General features: G+C 33.0%; 3 protein-coding genes across 6 annotated transcripts; 1 reads left to right on the plus strand and 2 right to left on the minus strand.

The window, feature by feature from the left end:
* Positions 1-1,743: 1,743 nt before the first annotated feature.
* Positions 1,744-9,370, minus strand: LOC128189660 (uncharacterized). Of its 2 annotated transcripts, XM_052861356.1 has the most exons (4): positions 9,258-9,328; positions 5,439-5,510; positions 3,553-3,904; positions 1,744-3,295 (listed from the first exon to the last, which is right to left on the minus strand). In XM_052861356.1, exons 3-4 carry the CDS (start codon positions 3,844-3,846, stop codon positions 1,943-1,945), a joined length of 1,647 nt encoding a protein of 548 aa, XP_052717316.1. In that variant the 5' UTR covers positions 3,847-3,904; positions 5,439-5,510; positions 9,258-9,328; the 3' UTR covers positions 1,744-1,942. The 2 variants fall into 2 exon arrangements, with proteins under 2 accessions (XP_052717316.1, XP_052717317.1); XM_052861357.1 differs by lacking the exon at positions 5,439-5,510 and having other exon boundaries at positions 9,258-9,370.
* A 2,283-nt stretch (positions 9,371-11,653) lies between these two features.
* On the minus strand, positions 11,654-15,675 carry LOC128189176 (uncharacterized). Its single transcript, XM_052860674.1, has 3 exons — positions 15,392-15,675; positions 15,128-15,268; positions 11,654-13,079 (listed from the first exon to the last, which is right to left on the minus strand). Exons 1-3 carry the CDS (start codon positions 15,642-15,644, stop codon positions 12,892-12,894), a joined length of 582 nt encoding a protein of 193 aa, XP_052716634.1. The 5' UTR covers positions 15,645-15,675; the 3' UTR covers positions 11,654-12,891.
* Positions 15,676-15,773: 98 nt separating this feature from the next.
* On the plus strand, positions 15,774-19,463 carry LOC128189175 (uncharacterized). 3 transcript variants are annotated; one of them, XM_052860671.1, is made up of 5 exons: positions 15,774-15,885; positions 16,174-16,538; positions 16,804-16,953; positions 17,043-17,204; positions 17,588-19,463. In XM_052860671.1, exons 2-5 carry the CDS (start codon positions 16,268-16,270, stop codon positions 18,028-18,030), a joined length of 1,026 nt encoding a protein of 341 aa, XP_052716631.1. In that variant the 5' UTR covers positions 15,774-15,885; positions 16,174-16,267; the 3' UTR covers positions 18,031-19,463. The 3 variants fall into 3 exon arrangements, with proteins under 3 accessions (XP_052716631.1, XP_052716630.1, XP_052716632.1); XM_052860670.1 differs by having other exon boundaries at positions 15,777-15,915; XM_052860672.1 differs by lacking the exon at positions 15,774-15,885 and adding an exon at positions 15,945-16,054.
* Positions 19,464-22,086: the final 2,623 nt, after the last annotated feature.

A 22,086-nucleotide genomic window follows, 5' to 3' on the forward strand; every position in this document is an offset into this window, starting at 1 on the left:
TGTACGCATAAATGCATGTAGAAAGTGTTTTTATGAAATAACCGGTATGCCGTTTCCATAGATGCATCGCATCATGTGCAGGTTGTTATATGCAAAAATTTGATGAATAAAAAGTATGAATCGGTGATGAAACAATAGATGGATGTAAATATATACGGATGAATTTGTTCCACTTTTTTTTTTATCTATACTGTGCGATTACCTAGATACTATAGAAACATACGATGATTATATAAGAGAAAAGTTGACAACGACAGCAGCACCACCGACAACAGACAAATGCTAATTTTCTGTTAAAATGTAAAACGAGACAAAATCCAAGGAAACGAAATCAATCAAAACGGAACCCGAAATCGATATACAGCAATGCGCAGAACAACTGCCGCTTATTTGTTGAAACTTTATATACATTATCTTATTACAACTGCCAAATAGAAAAAGAAAAGGTTCTCCTTCTATTTCTGTCAAAAAATTGAATGTTGAATATCATAAAGTATACAGGGCATAAAATACATGCAACTCCAAAATTTCTACTATCTCATATCTTGAGACATTATTCTCTTATGGTACACAAAGTTTTGCTAAATTCTGTCCATTGGTTTGAGGCGTTGCGCTGACAAAAGAAAGGACCGATTGTCTGACGGATCAAATATACCCTTTGCAACACGCTGTGTTTTTGTGAAATCAGTATTAGTTTGATTTAGAGATAGTCCCATGCACATAATGTACAGTTGTTGACCATTTCTGCTTATACAGTGTATGTTAAGAACTTCTACAACTTGTAACATTTGGTAACAATCATCATGTCAACTTTGATTTGTCCAAAAAAGAAGGAACGACGGTTGGTACAAAAAAAAGTACTTGAAAACAGACTCGATCGTGTTAAAAAACCCAAATCTAACACATATCATTAATATAAAAGTGTTGTTGAGAACGGAGTAAAAGTATAGTTGGGTGGAATAAACTGTTGATCCTTTTTTAATGTGCGCGTGTATTACACTCAACATATAAACAATATGTACATGTACCAACAGTATTCTTGGTGAATGTCCATTATCAACATACTCTCCACTGTTTTGGATATACTGATGACATCCTGATGTTGATAATCAATATATTCCCCAACATTTTGGATACTGATAATGTACGTGCATTTAAGTTGACTTATATGAAAAATTTACTTAGGTAATATGCCATGTTCAAATTATTAAAAATATCGTTGTTAAAAATCAATATGCATGTACAATATATCTGGATTTGATATAAAAATAAGGAATTATTGAATATACAGAAGTGATGCTTTCCCCCAAACGGCCATGAACATTTAGATATAGATATCAATTTCGGTCATAATTTTCTATCAGCAATTTAGTTTTTTCTGTACATATACAGGTAGCTCCTAATATTAGTGCGACTTTTATGAAGGACTTACTTTCAAGACTTTTCAATTTCCATATAAATTTACTAAGGCAAAACTTAAACCTTATCATCACAGACAACTGACGTTATAAATTTTTGTGATAATAAAAACAAATACCCTATTCCTAATAAATATTAGGTATAGGGTGTTTTTATGACAGAAATTTATAACGTCAGACGCATGATTGTGCATTTAAACATCGTTCTTGTGACGTTTCGCAGCACTTCGAAATTGCTAGGCATTTAAATTTACAAGTATTACATTTGTGCTTACCTGTATATTTTATACTAAATTTAGATATTACCTAATAGAAAATCTAAAGATAGTTTTATCGTTAATTTATTTGTATAACGAAATCACAATACTAATATTAACAAAATGTAGAGTGTTGATTTGCTTATAAGCGTGGAGTTTTTTGTGTTTAACATTGCAGGCGATTCTTGAAACACTAGCCAAATTTCTTTGCGATAATACAATTTATCAAACATAATTTTTTAAAACTGTCTATATAGTGTAACCTGTTCATGATGCGGGGTAGGTATCGTTTAATGTGTTACCACACATTTCACAATCCGTGCGATCCGAATGATTAACGTACGTACATTGGGCACACTGCCTGGATGTCCACCTGACGTCCATAGATTTAGACGCCACTTTCGTGTCCCTCATATCATTAGTTTTACTACATACGGAACAAATTGGATTAGCGATGGGATTTCGTATCGTGCAATACGGACACACCCAACCGCATTCTGTCAAGCTACGACTCCCAAACCTGCTACTACTGGCAGCAGGAACCACTTCGGCCCCTTTGGAAAGTTTCCGCGCTATAGGGGCAGAATGGCTGCTTATTACAGGTTGATTTATAGCTAACCTATCGAACCTCACATCTACACGGTCATTTATTTGTAGCTTCTCGCCGCCGCCTATATCCCGCTCCTCTGGAGACACAACTAGGTTTCCGCCGGAACAGGAAGGTGGTAATTGCGCATGAGCGTAAGTTGTCGCCTGGTGAATCGGCTTGCTATAAGAGGATGGCATTTTAGTCTCAGGACAACCAGCCCGAGATAACATGTCAGATCTGTGGCTAACGTTTTGAAAACTACTACCACCAACATAACCAGAGTCTCGATAAGACGAGCTCTCCTTCTTCATTAGCCGCTTCATCGCTTCACCCTTTTCCTTTCGAACATCCTGCTGCATCATATGGTTCGTCGATTGCTCGGCTTGTAATATATCCCCTCGCTGTCCCCAATTATATTCCTCGCCGTACCGTTTTCTCAAACTATCCGTGACAAACGACCATTCCTCGGAGCCTTTTTTCGGGGAAGGTGCCGGCTCTTCCACTTTCTTCTTCTCTTTGCTCACTAACTTTAAACTCGCCATCAGATGGTCATCCAACGTCCCCTCCTCGAAATTGGGACTGATTTGATCGTATTCCTTGTGTCCATCGGCGTCATCGTCAATGAAAGGAATATCGTGGTGACCAGGCCGCTCCTCCGACGGAGAAAACGTCACAGAATTGTGATCCACCTCTGTATCGTCTAGTTTTGAATGAGTTTTAGCGTGCGCGTCCTTTCTTGATCCGGCCAATAGAGAGACGAACTCGTCTTCACTCCCGCAATATTTTTGTCTCAAGGTAAAGATGTCATACGGTCGTTTAGGCGTTTCGATTCTATTCCGTATTCTGGACACTAGAATGCACTCGACGGAAGCTAAGATGCATTCAAATCCTACGGATAATACAACATCTTGATTAAGCCTCCTATTTAACACTAATGTATCCCCGTTTTCCACATAGCCGATTAATTTAAAAACCTCCTCTGATTTCTTTAAATGCGATTCGATTTTCGTTTGATAAAATCCACAATATTTCTGGAAAAAAAAATGTCATAAAATGTTAAAAATAGATCAGCCTTTAAGCGGATGAAAACTAGTCCTATGTTATCAATATAAATTATTCCACAAAATTATGCACCGGAATCAAATTACTGTTTGCACATTTCATGATAGGCTAACCATTAATAATACTGTAAAAATGTACATCCTTTTGGCATAATTACATGCAGCTAAATTCATATGTGTTGTCTACCAAAATTTTCAGACAACGTTTCATTCAGATATGTACTTACTCGTATTCTTTTGAATTCTGGTTTCCATGAATTTTTCCATATCGTAATTAAAAAAAATTCTAAGGTTTCAAATGCTTCCGAAGCTTTAGTTAAATCAAAATCACTTTCGTTGGAACTAAAATTCAAAATCTTATGAAACTCGTGAAAGGAAAATTTTTCCTCTGGTTTACACAGGCTTAGAAACTCCACCAAGATAGAAAACAAAGACTGTAGTATGGATCGGGTGGGCCGGGGCGCATCCTCTTCTTTCCTATAATTAATGTAGATATGCTGAGCTTGATATCGTTTCTCCATCTCTTGTTTTTAAACTTTTCCTCGTTACTCCATCCCCCTTGAAATCAGATATGAATGTCTGAAAAAGAGTAAAAAAAATAAATTGAGAATTATTTTTACAAAATTTAAAAAAAAAAGCACATTGACCTAGGTTAATTTTGGGAGACATGTCCTTAAGTTTTTGTTTTCCTGTTTTCCGTTTTCAATTTTCGATGTATCCCGCTCTGACAGAAGGATATATTAAGAGAGAATTTGTTGCTTACTTGTAATTTTTTTTTCTAAATCAGGAACGAAAACGAGTTCATTAAAAACGATTTAATTTTTTTTCTCTCTACTCGTGCTCTCTTTTCTATCGATGTGTATGCCGTTGTGACACATTTAGCGATTAGTGAATGGTATACAATTGACATGGTTATTATTATTCTAGCGGAGTGCGTAATCCTCTGTAAAGTACCACATTTCCAGAAAATAAACACTACTCCCTTTCGCCGTACCAGGTAAAGACACACACGTGAAACGAAACTAAAAAATGGACGGCCATTCTTCGAAAACGTACAAGTTATCGTGTCTTCTTTTTTTTAAATTTACGTTGTACATTTATGACACATCTATCATTTTTATAAGAAAAGGGAGTAAAATAGTCAAAATTGTTTATAACTGACGTGGAATTTTTCAAAATTTGAATTTAAACGATTAATTTAAGTTACCCGATCATAAATTTAGTCCGAAATGGGTATATTTCGTAATTACATTAATTTTACCACGATTGCTACTTATGTGTATTCATAAATAGCAGTTGAGTAACTAAAAAGCCCTCTCGCATAATGGGGTTACCACAAGATTTCAAACCAGGATGTTTATCTTTCAAGAAATCTGATATTGGTATAGTGACCCAGATCAAAAGCAAACAACTCTTCCTTGTTCATTGTACGTACACATACAATAAAAAAATAAACATGTAATTGGACAGTTTTACATAAAGGGGACTAGCATGTGTCAAAATGTGTGCCTGGTTGGGATTTATATCTAAGATAAACAATGATCAAAATTTGATATCCACTGATAGCAGCACTTGCATTTCATTAAAATTCGTTACTATTCAATACAGAATTAAATAAAGTCACGTTTTTGTCCATTGTTTAAAAAACCGCTCTCTCTCTCTCTCTCTCTCTCTCTCAGCGATAATCATACTTATATCAATTTACTTAATTTTTTTTATCACCATTATCTATATACACCCGTACATATTGCTACTATCCAATTTAGATATAATTGAAATGTAATTTACATGTTTTAAACATATCTACATATATCTGGAACAAAATATATCCACAGCTCATTGTTGAATAGTTAGTCAAAGTTATAAAAATGAAACAGGAACAATTATGAAGGATTTTCCTGTAATGTAACTATAATAATCGCTGCATTCTATAATATTTATTTTTGAGCATAGTTCTTTGCAGTTTTAAATTGTTATAACCTCTGCAATAATACAGTCCTCAGCTGAATAATATAGTTTGATGTACATGAAAGGAGGAAAAGCATTTATTTCTGTATCTTCAAATATTAAAGATTTTACTTTGATTTTTAACTTATTCAGTAAATCAACATACCAAGCCAAGGTCTCAAAATGTCATCAATGTTGTTTCCTGATAAGACTTTTACGCCTGTTAAGATCATTAGGCCTAAAAAAAAAAAGTTGTGTGTTTAGGGTAACCCGACCTAACCTACAAAAATGCCCCGATCCTACCATTTTTAGATGTCTGTTTTCATCCGGTTGTGAATTTGATATCATTTCTATTAGAAAATCTGTTTTTAAATATCACACAAACAAACATTCTTAGGATTCATGAAAAAAAAAATATGATAAAATTAAAAAAATCCCTACCTACCTAACCTAATTTTTTCATCAGTGTTACCCTAAACACACAATTTTTTATAAGCCTTATCAAACCCAAATTACAAAAATACATTTGCAGTTAATGTTACTGTTAGTTTTTACCCTTATATGTGTTATTTTAAAATTTTTAAAACTTTTTGGTGGTAAGGTGGCAATGTCCCAGCAATAACCCGTGTGTGATATTTATGTACCGGTAGCTATCACTTTCAGAATAAAACCAATCTTAAACTGTATAAGGAAATTCACTCTGAATGAAACTCTTAATATCTAAAACTTTGGAAACCCTAATTCACAAATAACACCTTCTAGTTTCATTCATGAGAATCACACACCATCTGGCATTAAAAAATGAGATAAATGTTGCTTTTACTGAACGTAAATGTACATCTATCCTTTATATTTATTATATAATAACTGGCAGTTGGTTAAAAATTGGTTAACCTGGTTGGTAAAAAAAATAGAAGGCAGCACAACTCATTATATATGACAAAATACTCATATCTGCCTTGAATCGTGGACTAAACAGAATTCTGTGATAAAGACTGCAGCAATGAAATTGAATCAAGTAATTGGGATGAATAGACAATAATGCAGGGTTGTTTTCAGCAAGTGTAGTACACAGTTTTTCTTACTTCTGAGCAAGAAAGCTCAGGTGATGACTCCAAGGAAGGGAGTGCTATAGTAACATTTTATGACTTCCTATTGACCAGTCCCTGAATTGAACTTGAAATTTTTAATAAACATAAAGTCTGTTTCTCTGAGAAATATTAAAATCAGCTTTGATCTAACAAATGAAAGATTTTTTTTTTTAACTTTTTTTTTTTCTGAAGAGATTAATTTTTCAAAAATAGAGAAAAATAACACTCAGTGGTTAAATGAATAACAAATGCAAAAAGATATACAAATAAAAAGATAAACTACCGTATTAGTCTGTAGCACATGTAAATGAAACCATCCAGTACTTGAAAGTATTCTAAGCTTAGTTTTTTTTTAACATTCGTTACATCTATAAAGTCTAGATAAATGAAAAGGAATGGGAATAAAGATTAGCAGAAATTGTAATAAGTTTTACCATAACATAGAAAGCCTAATGAAAGTCTGGAAGGAAAAGACCTAAGCACACAAATTGTCAATGTGAATAGATGTAAAAACAAGTTCATTATTAAGAGGGAAAAATATCTATGTCATTTCAATATTCTCATACATGGCTAGTGCAATTATAGCCCATCATAATACATTCCAATAAACTAAATATATTAATGTATTCCTTCAAGCTGATAATTGACCTTTCCTTCTGTCTACAAATCATCATCTTCCTGTTGAAATAGGTAGGTGGGGTATTGTTGAAAGAAGTAAACATTATTGTAATTTGTGTAATTGTAACAAAATTGGTGATGAATTTCATGTTATATTAGAATGCAAGGCATTAAGTAAATTACGAAGTCAGTTTTTAGATACAAATTACTGTTCTTCTCCTAACACTAAAAAGTTCTATGAAATCATGTCTTCAGTCGATTACATCACATTAAGAAAATTGTGTTTCTTTATTTCAAAAATTAATCATACTGTTCATTCACCCCACTTACTTTCTTGAACTTTACAACTATATTGTATATATGTAAATATGTTTGGTCTTCTTATGTACCTCTTGTACCATTATATGGTGTTGAGTGAAATAAACTGAACTGAACAGATACCATGCAAGTAAAGATTATAATTTTTCAAAGGCAAAAGCTAATCTACATGATTACTTTCACATCAAAATATTTTTTAAAATAAATTAAGGGTCTGCTTATATTAAGTGGGGATGCATGTAAAAATATAATTTTATCTTGGTCATTTTATTGCTCCACAGCTTAGGAGATAAAGATGTAAGTACATTATAAATTTAATTTACTAATTTATTACATTTACATTTGTATTTGCATAAAATGCTCTTTCCATATGAAATAGTTTTTTGTTATTTGTAACTAACTGGGTTTTTTTTCAACACCAATGCCCCCTTGTAGCACTCTTTCAGATTTGCACAAAATATGGATGCTTATTCAATTATTGTGTAACAACCTTTAAAAGTTTACAAATTAAGTTTTACAAAGATTTAATTCTCCTATCTGAAAGTATATTGCCAAACAAATGAATTTCAACAGACATTTTACATCTTATTTAGACTTAGCATTGTACTTTTGTATATCAAAATAATGGATTACTGAAAGAAATTTGCAACAATCACATGAAAATTATGATAAAGTTTTGCTATATCACCACCGTGCAGCAATTAAGTATCAATTGGAACAAGATTGCAAAATATAAAATGATTAATGCATGTTTTTAATTTCCTATACACCGTAGTTTGGACCATCTTTAGAAATTATTTCTTGGCTTTCTCTGTGACTAACAGTAAATCGTAAACTTTACATTGACTGTTTCTGTTCTCTTCAACTTCTCTTGAAGAGAAGAAAAGCATAATATTTACCCTTGGTTTGCAAAGATGTCTGACTCCCGATAAATTATCTCCACCTACAGACCCAAAGGTTACACACTTACTAAAGAAGGGCATACAAACAAATTGGTTTTTTTTCAAATCACCTTACTACCTTGCATCATTTATTTACTGTGCAATATTTCAATGTCATTTGTATATTCATGGTACAAGAAAATTTAAAAAATCCTTTAAAATATTAAATCCGGTTTCACCTAATATTTAATGGGTGCATGTGTGTATGCATCATGAATTCATTTGTTTTTTGAGCTCAGAGCAATATCTTGATCCACCTATGTATATATTGTGTTGTGTTCACAATGATTTGGGTGATTAATCAGATAGGAATTTATACTTACTGTACAAACATCTTGCCAACTCAATGGTAATGAGAATAAACAAACGATGGCTCACTTTCAATAGAAACTCTTGTGAAAGCCCTATTGAAAGTCTTTCTTTTACCTTACAAACCATGATTGATAGATTATAAGGTTGACATTTTATCAAATTCATGAAGGAAGTTTTCTTAATCTAAATTATGGATTTTCCATTTAAACCCCAGAAAGCTGTCATTTTGGGCAAATTCTAAGATTTGTATTATCTTGCTTTATGTCTTTGTTTATAAAATGCACAAATTATCTCGTTTGCTAAGAAGTGAATACAAACTTCCTGTACTTGTGTTAAACCTGTATGTTTACATTTTGATCTTCTGTTCCCTTCATAGAACCCCGATATTTAAAATTTCCAAAGAGGTATACATTGCATGCATGTTGCAGACAGCTAAATGTCGCTACCTGCAAGATTTATTCATATATAAATATATAACGATAAAAATAATAAGCATGTAACATTAATGAAATATTATTCAAATATTTCATCAAAGCTATCGTCAGCTGAAGAAGAAAGGAGGCTCTCGAAAGGATACACGTTTTACACAACTCCAAGTTAACATGGTTAATGCTCGTTTATTAGTCATTAATATCCCAGAAATTTTCAGTTTTAATCGTTTAGTAATGTTAAGTGTGTATAATTATGTCTAGAAAATACACATACCTTATTTGAAAGTTTTCTGTTACCGAAAATGAAAACAACATCGTATTCATGGTTTTTTCTTCGGAAATTCAGACGTGGGGAATACCCCTACAAAATGAAATATTGTTAGCTCGTACATGAAATGTGTCGTAGAGACATTTTCTCTTCGATTTTCAATTTATTGTCATTGGGCTGTATAACTCATTAGAATACAAAGTATTGTACATAAATATAAAAATTTGCAATGTGCAGTAGGTGAGTGGACATAAGAAAAAATAATGCACACAACATATTTAATATACATGTATCGAATAGTATGCTTATATTATGTATATACATGTACCAGCTGTAGTAGCTTACAACTGAAGTATCATTTCAATGCTGAGCTCTCATTTTGAGGGCGCTAGACAAATGTTTACCTAAATTATTCAGTTCCTTTAAATTGTTAACACTTAAAAGTTTAACTAACTTTAAAACACTTGATTTTTTTTTTTTGTATATATATTTCTTTCGTGATTCGATCAGCGTAAAAGAGACACATCAGTATAAAGTGGAGCTCATCGATATCTTCTAAATATTTTTTATTACAATGATTGCTGTATCATAGATACATGTGTATTCCCTTCGTTATGTGTCTACGTAGCTGCAGGTCTGTAGCTCCTGTATGGTCTGAAAAAATTCGTATGGACAACCTGGGAGCTATATACAGTACCTCCCATAGTAGAAATCTGCAATTTACGGCGCACAAAAAATTGCGCTAGATTTGGACTGATTAACCTTATTTGCTCACTAATTCTGTGAAAACAGTAAGTACCATTACATTTTTCAGGAAATATTTTCTACTGATATCATCCCTTTACTTGCCTCAGACTTTCTCTTAAACATGCTAACCGACCACAGAAAACGAAGTAAATTAATTTACGTCGAGATCGAGAGTCGCCATTTTCACGTGTAAAAATCTAGCGCCATTTTCTGGCGCCGTAAATTACAGATTTTTACTATGTGAGGCGCTGTAGCTCCCAGGTCGTCCATCCGAATTTTTTCAGACCGGGAGATACAGACCTGCAGCTAGTGTCTATGTAGTGTCGGTAATAATATTCAAATAAAATGAGCTATTCAAGTTGATTTTTCTGGATGCCTTTTTCAGAAACAACAAACGTGCAATTTCAGACAGTTTGTCTATTATAGAAAATATGTCATCACAATATTAAAATTCATTTATTCCCATGGGCCAATGTGCTCACCGGAGATTCCAATTTTAATGAAAACATTGTCAACTGATGCCGTGTAAACAAGGCGGGGAATTAATTTTATTTTAAATGAAATTTATATATATTTTTATTGGGATATGATTGTCCAAATATTTTTGTTCATATACAGGTTTAAATAGTCTGAGAGGGATATAAGGCCCAACCTCCAAGGTGTCACCGATCTACATGTACTATGGAAGTTGGACTCTTGACACATGAATAATTAAAATGCTTGGTTTGAGGATAGTGTCCTTTCCGATATATTTCATTTTATCAAATAAAATATACAACATGACTAAAATGAAATATATCGGAAAGGACAATAGGCTTGGGTATCTGATTCTCAAATGTTTGTGCGCTAATCATGTAGATATATATATATGTATTTTAATCAGATTGAGGAGCAAGAAGATATAAAAAGATGTGGATTTGTAAAGTTTCAGAGATTTGGGACATATATGGAGAGCAGGGTCATGCACCATGCAAGTACAATTTATAGCTCAACACGCCATTTATATGTCAAAGTGTTTTATTTCCGCCCCGCAGATATCATATCGGACGATGTAACGTAGCGACCCACCATGCAAATGTTACGCCAGACAGACGGACCAATCAACATCTTTATTGGACCGGTCAATTGACTTTCGCGTCGTTTTGTTGGAGGGTTTTTTTTGGGGGGGGGGATTAACATAGTTTTTATAAGATAACTAGTACAACAAATAGTATCATTCAGTAGATTTTTACAAAACGAACAAAAAAAAAATAAATGAATAAAGATATGGTTTGATGGTAGGATTTGGGATATTTCATTAGAAAACAAGCAATAAATAGATTACTAAAATGGTTCCTACATGTGATCATAATTTGCCTCAAGAAAGGGGGTTAGGGTATTTAGGGAATGCTATAAACTTAGGGTTTAAAGACTCCTGAAGTTAGGTTTGATCGTATTTTTATTGTATTATTCACTAAGCAAACATTTACGGCGTATTTTCCTTAACATATTTAATAAACATAATATACTTGCATTTACTTTTGAAAATGAAAGCTGCATGCTCCGATTTTTTCACTCTTACGGTATTGCATGATCAAATAATTTTCCATACAAATCAATTAGCTTAGAAAGTTGTATACTTTCGCCTATTAACACCAGCAAAATCAGTCTCCTTTCAAAGCTAGAAATATTCAAGTTTAGATATTCTTTATTGGCATACAGTTAAACAAACCAAACTGAATCATGTGAAAGTTTAGAAATGGAACCGTTTGGAAATTTTATTGAAAAAAATGTACACAGATTTGCCAAATCATTATAACATTTATATATATCGATGTCTAAGTCTAAATACAATCACTCTCGCCTCAACATCGGGAGCGAATTTTGATATGAGGCTGCGAAATAATGCGGTACCTCTGTTTGTCGTTTATTTTGTTAACAAAATTAAATGTTCAACATTTTTTCCCCATTAAAATATGGCTTAATTGACAGGAGAAGCTACTGCAATATATTTTATTATGCACATACTTAGCATATTATAACCATCGTTTAAAAGCGTTCACAAAATTTGATAGAAAATCGGACCAAGCGGCTTTAATAAACTGGAGAGAAACCGTTCAATTAATTCTTATTCTTAAGCATTGCTGTGATTCTTTTATTCTTGATTTTTTAAAACTTACTTTTGATAGTTTGGTATTCATACGAGAATACAGAATTATACCAGGGACGTATTTACGCGTATTTACGTCCCTGATTATACTCTGTGCTATTACACTTAAAATAAGACTGTTGCAGTACTTATATCCTTTAAAATTGGAATATCTGAGTCAACAAATTAACTAATAAAATCAATGAAATTTTTTTTAATAAGTATGATATAAAGTTCATAAGAAAATATCAAAGAGTAAGAATCCCGCGATGGTGAGGTTCACAAACTCTGTATTTTTTTTCATATAAAACTGTGTTCGGCAAATATTCGGTATTGTATATCTAATACAAACCCATTTGTAATTGTGGAACGATCCAAACCGAATATATGTACTATCATCAACTCATATGTCAGATTTAGGAAAATAGAAAAACAACGATCCTTGCGTTAAGTCAACTGTGGATTATCCGAATTAAAGCTACGGTAGTTCAATTTTAAAAACTTGACTAATGTTCTCTTCTCGAGTTAACGCTAATGTACATATATCTTTCAATTAAATATCTAGTATCAAATTAAAAAGCAGCAAAAATTACATAAACAAGGTACATTTACGCAACATTTATCGAGACTCTATTCATGTAATTATACATTCAAATATCACAGACAATCAATGGACGGATATAACTGATGCTAGTAATTCTTGAACTTGGATTTTAAACTTGACCGCGGATATGTTCATTGGTCCATATTGAGTCACGTTTTAAGTCACGTGGTAGAAGATGAACTTTCATCAGGCGAGTCGTCCGTGCAGCAAATAAAACACGTGAACGGGATGTAGAGGAAGCCACTGACGAAACAGAGAGCGTAGGACCAGGAGAGGCTGTATAGGCTGGTGGAGTCCTCGTCTTGGGAGGCTCCGCCATAGATGATTCCAGCAAGTATGATGCAAAAAGCTGAAAGAAAGGTGGATAATATTCACAAATGTTAATAATTATTGATGATTAAAGGAAAAACGTTATCATATGTAAATAGCACTTTGGTTACATCGATGTACTTTTATTAATTATGTACCATTATTCATAATTTTTGTTGTATAGTTGTATGTCAATATTGAGAATAACAAACGATGATTTTCATAGTTTTCTGTCCTACAATTCTGATATAATTTCATAATTTTTCAGGCTTCATTAGTGGTGTACAGAGAATGAGGTGCTCTTGTACTTCTTATACTCAGATAGGCTTAAGCCTCCGACTTCAGGCTGCATTCTGTGTGGGAAATTACTCGGAAATATTCTCATAACCCCTGCCGTTGCCTTAATTACAATGTATCCTGACATGAATAACCTTCATTTTTGGTTGGCAGGAATTTTTTTCACTACGATACTTTTTTCACTATCATAAGTTATATACAGCATAGCAGTTCATTATGGAACATTTTTGAATATATGATTTCGCCTTAAATATAGCAATTTAGAAACACAAAACATTTTCAATATTATACAATATTCAGTTAAAATATACTCAAATAAATGCAAATATCATAATTACTATGCTCAATGAGTCTTTATTATCTTACACACCATCATTAAAATACTGAGTAGTCAGTTTTGTCAGGGATATAAAGGAAAATATTTAGTATGCGATAAGAAATGGTATATTTGACTATTTGAAAATTATGTTCTTCAGGTATTTAAGAACACGCTTACATTGAAATAATTTTGGGTTAACGTGGTCTTCGAACTGAAAATTGGCGAAATATTTCAATTTGTGTTTTTTCTAATATATATATATATATATATATATATATATATATATATATATATATATATATATATATATATATATATATATATATACACACACACACATATATATATTATGTATATATTATGTATATATGTATATAGCCATATACATGCCTGTATATTGAAAAGACAGTCGTTGAAGTTCTTAGATGCGTGGCCTAGTGGAAAGCGGAGGTCTTATTGATTTTGTGGTCGCTGGATCGATTCCAGGTAGTGACTATTTTTTCACTTATTAATAATTGATGCATGATAAGAGTAGTTTAGATTACATGTATCTAATCGGCAGGATTTTTTATTTAAATTATCTTGTTTAATTTAGCCTGAGTATGAGCACAACCAATATGAACAGATCTCTTTAGTAACACTATACAAGTATTCTATATATATATATATAACTCTACACTTAGATTCATTGCATTTTGCTGGAAGAAATCACGGTTCAGAATACCAACTGATATTTTACATAGAGGTCTATATACTAGTATTCATTTCTTGATGCAGATTTCCCAAATTTATGACAAACCAGTTGTTACAGACACCATTATAAAAGCAGTATCTATGTTTCGAAAATCATATTTGCAACAGGTACATGAAACTATATTTAGTAACAGGTACTTTCCATCCAGACACAAGTGTAGGGGAAATATTGGGAAAAGGCGCTTTTATAATACCTCTTTTATCTTATCGTGGCTTACATATTCCAGTGGAACATCATTTGAACAAACTGGAATCTACACTTTTGAGGATGCATCCAAGCAAGTTTTAACTTTCTGACCAAATACTAGTTGTTTTTGAAGATTGTTAATTAAATTCACAGCATTTTTAATAATTCTAAACTATATCCCCATGAAAGAGGGAGCGCCATTACATTTTAACAGCCTCCAAATGCTTTGTGCCAAGTTCAAACTGACCAATTGCTTCTGAAGAAGATGAGTACTAAGTATGTGAAATATTTATGACAACAACGAAAGACAACGTTAAAACATTGATCAGAAAAGTCATTTGAATCATTGGTAACCTAATCATTTGACTAAGCTTGATATCCTTATGTACAAGTTATGTATAAAACCCTCATTTTTCGGTTGAAGATCGAATGTAGTGTGTTTTAGGAAAAAGATACACGAATAACAAACATAAACATAAACATGCCATAAAACTCTGAATTAATCGATAGATATTGGTATTGATCGATGTACCTGATATTCCACTCAGCACACCTGCTAAACGTTTTGAAACAGAATAACTTTTCTTGAAAATTCCAATAAGTACAGCCAAAATGCAACCGCCTTGCGGAAGTAAGCTCATGACCAGAAAGGCTCTAGTGGCGTTCACAAAAGCTGGAAGCAAAATACACATGCATCAACGTTCAAATTAAAAAAAAATACTTATCGTTTAAAATTACATAGCACGTATTGTTGCGTATTCATGATCCCTGTAAACATTGATGGGGGACAACTTACGCTCTATGTACATGAGATCGTTGATGTATCCACAGCAAGTGGCTCCAAGAGACTTATAACAGAATCGCCACAACCCTTGGCTCCTGGACTCATACCCAGACACGACGATAGACGACTCTAGCCAGTGATCGGAGCAAAACCCGGCCAAGAAGAATCCAATAATCACCATTTGTAACCCAAAGGACCAGGTAAGGCCGCAAGGGGCGCACCCCCAGGCCAGAATTGATACTTTAACCTTGTCCTTGACTGTCATCTTTGAGTATCCTCGGAGATTTGTATGTAGGCGGATTTACATCCTTAGTTTTTGTTTCGGTTTATCACAAGAAACACCCGTTTATAGTGCATGCCACACACTCTGTGAATCAATTTAAATCTCCGGAACGCTAGACAACTGGCAGTCTTCTAATTATGACGATAAATTTTATCGATTCGTTCAGCATAATCGATAGACCAGGAAGTATGGATTAGGAACGGTTCTCGGAAGAGAGAGAGAGGTATGTGTTTTCATGGACCTTGCAGTAAAGGTATGCTTCTGTTTATGTGCCGTTTTGAACCGTATATGAAGAGGCGAAGAGTTGAGGGCAATACATACTTATCGTGTGTTTCATGGCTTATCTTTGTGCCTACAATGGGGTTGAATTTATGGGTATTTAACACACACAGGTACCCGATATCTTACCTTGTGACTGCCAATCATGCGTTATATATTTCAATGCTACAACTATACCTAGTGATTGCTATTGTTTCTAACTATTTAGAAAAAAAGTTATGTATTATTGCAGGAATTATCTAAACAGAGTAGACGTTACGGTTGGAATTTCATGCAGAATATAGCGCCACATTTACACCAATGAATCAAACAACCAAGGCAAGAGAATGACCGTGACGGGGGAACTAGCCGCTTCTATAGACACGTTCTGTGATTCGCCCAAAGGAAATCGAGCTTGCTTCTTTATCACAATCCTCGCATGCTTTCTCCATACCTTCCTGTCCTATGGCACAGACAACTGGGTGGAACTGTCAGAGGGACCAACAGAGAGCAACCAAGGACTCTGGAACCACTGTAGCAAGACCATCAGTAACACAGACATTACTTGCAGCCAATCAGTCACCAATTTTCTGGAGTATAGTAATCAAGGCGTACCAGGTAAGCTTGAAAGACTTTTAAAATCAATAATTGGGCTTGAAAGAAGATTTTACGATGATGTTTTGTGTTCATCTTCATTTGATCTGTTGGCTTTTTATTCTATTTTTATATTTTTTTTGTCAATTTCGATGAAAGCATTATTTTTCAACTTTACTAATGCAAGGAGAATAAGGTGCATGGTTATTGGTTAATCACATAATCAATATTCCGTGTAAACAAGTTTTACCTTTCTTTCTTTCTTTTTATATTCAACTTTGTTTTTCAGCATGGCTTCATGCCACACGATTTTTTCAAAGTGCTGGTCTCCTAATGTCTCTGACTTCTGTTGTGTCGTCAATTTTCTGTACGTTCGTTAGGAAAACCTTCAAAAAGAGGGACGCGCAAGTTGCTGCGGCGGTGATGAATTTTGTTGCAGGTAAAATTATTCGTAAAAACTCATATCTCAACTGATTTCAAAAAATGCATTATTCTATTTAAACAGTTGACCGTTTCTTTTCATTTCAGCTGGCAGTATGTTAATAGGAAGCAGTATTTACGGTGGCCAATACCGATATGTAACTTGGCTGAAGGGCTTCTATCTGTCCTGGTCTTTTGCTTTCTCAATTTTAGCCGGAGTTGCTCATTTGGTCGCTGGATCTATATATATGTTTGCCCCTGCGGATTTAGGTATTAAATTTAGTAAATTAAATTCACATAGAAATTTTTAATCTGTTACGTCAATTCTTAAACAGTGTTCAACGTTTGTTGAAGATGATTGTGCAACTTAATTGTTTTATTTGTTGAATGTTTTGCATTGATTATGATGTAGATCTGAAATGCTTAAAACAAACTGATTTTTAATGCTTCTTTATATTGATTCAATGTTTGGGAGGTTTTAATAACACTGCATGGTGCATATGTATGTTTGTTTTGGCGTATTTATTCAATTCGCATGATCATTCTTGCCTTACAAAAATATTCCTTATTAATCTAAAGTTTTCTTCTCAAACCAGGAAATAATATTTGAAATTCAAATATATATATTTTATTTTTTTTCTGGGACGTTCCAGCCTCCATTCAACCAACATCAAACCAACCTCATCCACCCGGTGCAAATGTGAACAACCATAATGCGTGTAGAGCAGAACCTTCAGCCCCTCCTCCTGATCCGGCTTACTATATTCCACCGCCTGGTGGTGGATATCATCCACAATATCCGCCCAGCAGCTCCACCAATCCACCATATCCTCCCAGCAACACCAGTCCACAATATCCTGCAAGCACCAGTCAACGACATCCACTGAACAGTGGTCAAAATCCCTCGTCCACCCAGAATGCTGGAAATGATACCCAAAACGACAACGATACCTGCGTTGTTTGTTTGGACCGTCGTTCGGCAATTTTACTTCGACCATGCAATCATTTCAATTTATGTGAAGTATGTTCCAGGTCCCTGAATCAATGCCCAACATGCCGGGGTGCTATCCAAGATAAAATAAAACCATTCCGGTAGCATACATATATATTGTTTACGTAAGTCACCGCTCATTGCGTCATTTACTAGTATTACCTGTGAAGTTTTACACGTACATGTATTTGTAAACGTTTGAGTGTTCGGTATGGATTTCGATTTTTTTTCCAGAAAAAGAAGTGTTTGGTTCCTAAGGAGGATTTTGGTTCCTATGGGTTAACCCAATTTCGGTAACTTTACAACGCGAGTTCATGTTTTTAAAGAAATATTCAGAAAATTCCCCCTTCATAACCCCTTCTCTGCGCATGAGGTTGGTTTACAAATAAAGCTACCGTCCGGAACAGTTAAAAAAAACCTCATAGCTACTACTTCACATTTTCTATGGTTAAATTTTTACTTTTACGTAGCAAAAAAAAAAAAATCAATAACTTCATTTTGAATTTTGAATTATAATAGCATTTCGATTCAGTAGAACTTCATAATTTTTTAAAGGCGTTAGATTGGCAACTGACGTTGAATGATAGTTACAATGCTTTCAACAAAAATGGTCCGCTTGGAAAGACATGTTAACTTATAAGATTGAGAAAAAATGTAAGCGATCATATGGTGTTATACCTTACTTATTCGTCTTGTGCATTTTTATTGGATTAATCCTTAACTGACAAAGAGTTTAAATTATCATTGCATAATTTTTATTTTATTTCTTTTGTTAATTTCCTTTTTCGATTTCTTTACCGAACCAAAAACGTCATATCGTGTTGGCGTTCAGACAGCTATATACGCTCCTGATCAAATTGGAATAGAATATATGAATGTCATGTTTTAGAATATGAGTGGTATGTTCTCGAATGTAAAAATTATCGCATTTGAATGCACATTTTAAATAAGAATGACATTTCATTGGAATGATATCTTTTCTAATAACAACTTTTCGAGGTTTTGGAATATGACTAACAAGATCGTATAATACTGGAGCATTTTCCACGTATAAGTTTTTGTATATACATGTATATAATACTCCTGGTATCACGGACATTCAACGAACAAAAATATAGTCATACCAGAACTTTTATATTTACTCTTAAGTTGAACGCAGAGGTAAAGTCATTCTAGTTTCACTTGAGTGGAATGACTCATTACGGGTCATTTGTCCATGTGAAAAATAAAGCACGTGAATGGGATGCTGACGACACAGAGAGTGCATCACTAGTAGAAGCTGTAAAGATTAGTGGACTACTTGCTTGCTCGTGGGTATCCTCCACAAATGATGACAGCTAGTGTGATGAAAGCGGCTGAAAGAAAGTTTGAACAAGGTTTTACTAAGTGATTAAGAGAAAAATTCAATAAACAACAGGCATTTTGGATATCAAAGTTCGATGACGAAAAAAGTGGAAAACCGAATCTTGATTTATTGAAAAGTAGATAAGGACAGAGCCATAAATTAAACATATAATGACGATTTGCATGTTTTGGTTTTTTTTTAAAAGGGATGACCAAAAAAAGGGGAAAAAATAGAAGAAAAAATTCTTCTTGATTAAGTTATGATTCATAAACATTACTCAGTATGACGCTTTATAACTTATGTGTCAAATGGGGAAAAATTATACTGTTTTTATCCAACAGCATGTAATACATAGTTTTGTGATAAATATTTGAAGTGTTTCATATTTTGTCTGTGGTGAACATAGATCAGCTTATTCCAAGTGTTCTTGTACTCTGTAACCAAACTCTCTGAGAGCTGGTTTATGGCACATCGTTCGAGGCTATGTGGGAATTTACCCGGGAAAATTACAGCAAATGGGTTCTGTACATCTTTTTCTCAAACGCATGACAGTTATTCATAGGGGCACCGACAAACAAGAACTCTACTCTATCGAGTAGAATAAGAAGTGGCATTATAAATATATATATATATATATATATATATATATATATATATATATATATATATATATATATATATATATATATATATATATATATATATATATGTTTTGCGCATCTTTTTAAAATCTGCATTCATATGCAATGTTAAGCTTATCATATGCAAGTTTGAATAATAAATAATTTTTACATTGTTCATTGACGTTTTTTAAAATACTTTTTTGTTGTATTTCTTATAACCATGCAAATGTTTTAATGTATTAAGAATTAGTTTAACTATCTGTTTGACAAAAAAATAAATACATTTATAGCTGTTTTTGGTCACCCGAGATTTGAATTATTTACCAAGCCCAAAGGGAGAGATGAACATTATACTTACAATATATACGCTTGCAATTGAGATAATAAAAGTATTATTGACTTTTATTATCTCAATTGCAAGCGTATATATTGTACAGTTACAAAATAAAACAGACACATCTAACTGAGAGTTATCATTCGAGGAAAACCTCATACCGTATACTGTAAACCAATTATTTTTCGCGACAACTTTATTTCGCGATTTATCCGAGATGAACTGGTTCGCGGCGACTAAGAAGATGGGTGAATAAGGCGTGTAAAATGCACATATGAGGAATGATTAGATACAGCAAAATTAAAATATCATTACATCTGATATCTTTTATAAATAATAATTAAAAACAACGTATATTTAACGTAATATCGGTTTGTAGCCCTTAAATATTTCAAATACGTGCAATAGGTTGATTTAAACTGGAGTATGCCTATCAAAACCTCCAGATAGTGTCATTTTTATAACTTCAATGCCTTTTTTTCATTGAGTGGGTCTGAGCTCCATAATTTTATCATAGTCTAAATGCGGTTTAATGGAATTCAAACCGATTTTAATCAGCAAAAATGTTGAGAGATGACCCATTATACTTTAAAAATGTCATTTTGTAGCCCAACAATTGAACGTTTTAGAAAAATAATACAAGTCCGTTAATTCGTGGCCAACGTCTTCTATAGAATTTAAACAATACACTTTGTTGTGATTGAAATGGCTCAGTGGTTAGAGCACCAGAGATTAGGTAACTCTATAGCACTTGGGTTTTAATATTTTAATTTGATTTTGGGTTTTTAGGTTGTTGGTTCGATACCACCAAAACGTCAGGATTTATTATTTTTGTCTAATTGTTTTTTGAAATGTTTCAAACTGAATATAGTTAGAAATTACCCTTTTGTAAACTTGTATTATAACATTTAAAATATATTTAATTGAAAAAATGTTAAATTTGAAATTGTATTTTACGACTAATCATTAAAAAACATTAAAATATTAAAACCCAAGTGCTATAGAGTTACCTAATCTCTGGTGCTCTACCCACTGAGCCATTTCATTTTACAACTAAATGCGTTGTTTAAATCCTATATGAGGCACTGGCCATGAATTTTTGGACTTGTACTATAAAATATGGAGCATTGAAGTTATAAAAATGACACTAATTGGAGGTTTTGACACGCATACCCCAGTTTAAATCAAACTATTACAGGTATTTAAAATATTTAAGGGTTACAAACCAATATTATGTTAAATATACATTGTTTTTAATTATTAGTAAAAAAAAATCATCAGATATAATGATATTTTAATTTTGCAGTATCTAATCACTCCTCATATGGGCATTTTACACGCCTTATTCACCCATCTTCTTTAAACTTTACAGTGTGTTACTCGAACCAAAACAGACTATTTACTTTCTCATAATAATACATAAGAAAACCGTAAAAAATAGTTAAGAGCATGCACCCTTCTTTAAATAATGCAATCATGTTTCAGAAATGATATTTTAACGATCATAAAAAAATAATTTTGGAGTAGCATTCCACCTTCACAAATATTTACTATACCCTACCTAAGACTGATATATGACAAGTCTAGTTGAAATTCACCAGTTAGTTCCGGAAAGATAGATATGCGAAATGTTTACAGCGACAACAAAGATAATGACAAACAACGAACAAATAATCAGAGAAGCTTGCTTGTATTTGATTAAACATGATATTCTAATGCAAAAGATAAATAAATAATACCTGATTATATTTGTGTAAGTGGATTGAATACAATGTGTCAGAAGAAAAATGACATAAACTAAATTTAATTATCAAACAAGGGACAAAACTATCCGAGTATAGATATTAATCAATGTACAA

The sequence above is a fragment of the Crassostrea angulata genome, chromosome 6, assembly GCF_025612915.1.
Source record: "Crassostrea angulata isolate pt1a10 chromosome 6, ASM2561291v2, whole genome shotgun sequence".
In the NCBI taxonomy this organism is placed as follows: domain Eukaryota; kingdom Metazoa; phylum Mollusca; class Bivalvia; order Ostreida; family Ostreidae; genus Magallana; species Magallana angulata.